The 1,785-nt window shown below is 42.3% G+C and overlaps 1 protein-coding gene across 1 annotated transcript in view; it reads left to right on the forward strand.

The window, feature by feature from the left end:
* Positions 1 to 1,785, forward strand: part of SUPV3L1 (Suv3 like RNA helicase) — a 34,893-nt gene that overhangs the window by 23,809 nt on the left and 9,299 nt on the right. The window contains exon 10 of the mRNA XM_008073096.2: positions 411 to 504. Coding sequence (XP_008071287.1) covers positions 411 to 504 — 94 coding nt within the window. The remainder of the gene's footprint in view (positions 1 to 410; positions 505 to 1,785) is intronic.

Genomic DNA, 1,785 nt, shown 5'->3' on the forward strand with positions numbered 1-1,785 from the left:
AAAAAAAAAAAAAAAAAAATGAGAAGAGCTACTCATGATTGTCATCCCAGAGACTCAGCAGGCTGTGGTGGATTGCTTGAAGCCAGGAGTTCCAGATCAGCTGGGCAATATAGTGAGACCTTGTCTCTAAAAAAATTAAAAAATTAACTGGGTATGTTGGTGCTTGCCTGTAGTCCCAGCTACTTAGGAGGCTTAGGTGGGAGGATCACTTGAGCCCTGGAGTTCAAGACTGCAGTGAGGCTATGATCACACCACTGCACTCCAGCCTGGGCAACTGAGTGAGACCCCCCACTCTTTTTTTTTTTTCTTTTTTAAAGGGAAAAGCAGGAGGTGAACATTTCCAAGAGGTATTTAGCATGATGTGGTAAAAGACTGAGAAAGCTGATTTAACATCAATTGTTCTTTTTTAGGGACCAAACTTGCTCAAGCAAAAAAGTTTAATGATCCTGATGATCCATGCAAAATCCTGGTTGCTACAGATGCAATTGGCATGGGACTTAATTTGTAAGTAATTTGTTTTTAATAAGCATGGATATTCAGTGAGTTAGGTGGCAGTTTTTTTGCTTTTCAATTTTCTGATTGGCATTTATCACCAAACACTTTGACATTAGGTGAATAGGTGTTATAGTATAGATTTGAGATTTGTCTTGCTTACCCCTGCTGAGAGAATGAAAAGACAGTGTTACATAGCACTAGGACTTGTTTTTGAGAAAGCAGGATTTATTGAGAGGACAGAAAAGCTCCCACAGTGGGAGGGGACCCAAAGGGGTTGTCCAGCAGTAGGACTTTTGAGTGCTGCCTCATACAATTGCTAACTTGTCATATAAACCACTTTATTTTCAGTTTCTCAGTCAATAGATGTCTAAGTACCTATTATACACATGAGGCCAGCCATTACCTCTAGTGATAATAGTGTTAACCTAAATATTCCACCATAGGTAATCAAGACAACTATATCTTTATGAATGAAAGAACTATCAAAACTATTAATAGCAGCCAATTTTTTTTTTTTTGAGTTGGAGTCTCATTCTGTCACCCAGGTTGGCGTGCGATGGCATGCTCACGGCCACCCCAGTGTTGACCTGCTGGACTCTGGTGATCCTTCCACCTCAACCTTCCAAGTAACTGGAACTACAGGCACATGCTTCCACACCCGGCTAATTTTTTATTTTATTATAGATACAAGGTCTCACCAAGTTGCCTGGGCTGGTCTCAAACCCGTGGGCTCAGGCAATGCACTTGCCTTGGCCTCCCAAAGTGGGGATTACAGGCTGAGCCACCGAGCCCAGCACTAGCAACCAACTTTTTAAAGTAGTCTGAAAATACTTTATTTTGGTTATTTGTTTTAAAAGTTATTTTCTATAGCTTTATTAAGGTATAATTTACATATCATATAATTCACCCCTTATAAGTCGATGATTTTTAGTAAGTATACACAGTAGTGTTTTGTTTTGTTTTTTTTTGAGTCGGAGTCTCACTCTGTCACCCAGGCTGGAGTGCAGTGGCCACTCCCGGCCACTGCAGCCTCGACGCGCTGGACTCCGGTGATCCTTCTGCCTCAGCCTTCCAAGTAGCTGGAACTACAGGCGTGTGCTATTCCGCCCGGCTTATTTTTTGATTTATTGTAGAGATGAGGTCTCGCCAAGTTGCTCCGGCAGGTCTCGAACCTGTGGGCTCAGGCAATTCACTCACCTCAGCCTCCCAAAGTGTGGGATTACAGGCTGAGCCACCGAGCCCGGCCACCAAGTACTTTTAAAAACTAATATTCAGATGGCTATTTCTTGT

This window comes from Carlito syrichta, unplaced genomic scaffold (assembly GCF_000164805.1).
Source record: "Carlito syrichta isolate Samal-C Ts95f unplaced genomic scaffold, Tarsius_syrichta-2.0.1 Scaffold315646, whole genome shotgun sequence".
Taxonomy (NCBI): Eukaryota; Metazoa; Chordata; class Mammalia; order Primates; family Tarsiidae; genus Carlito; species Carlito syrichta.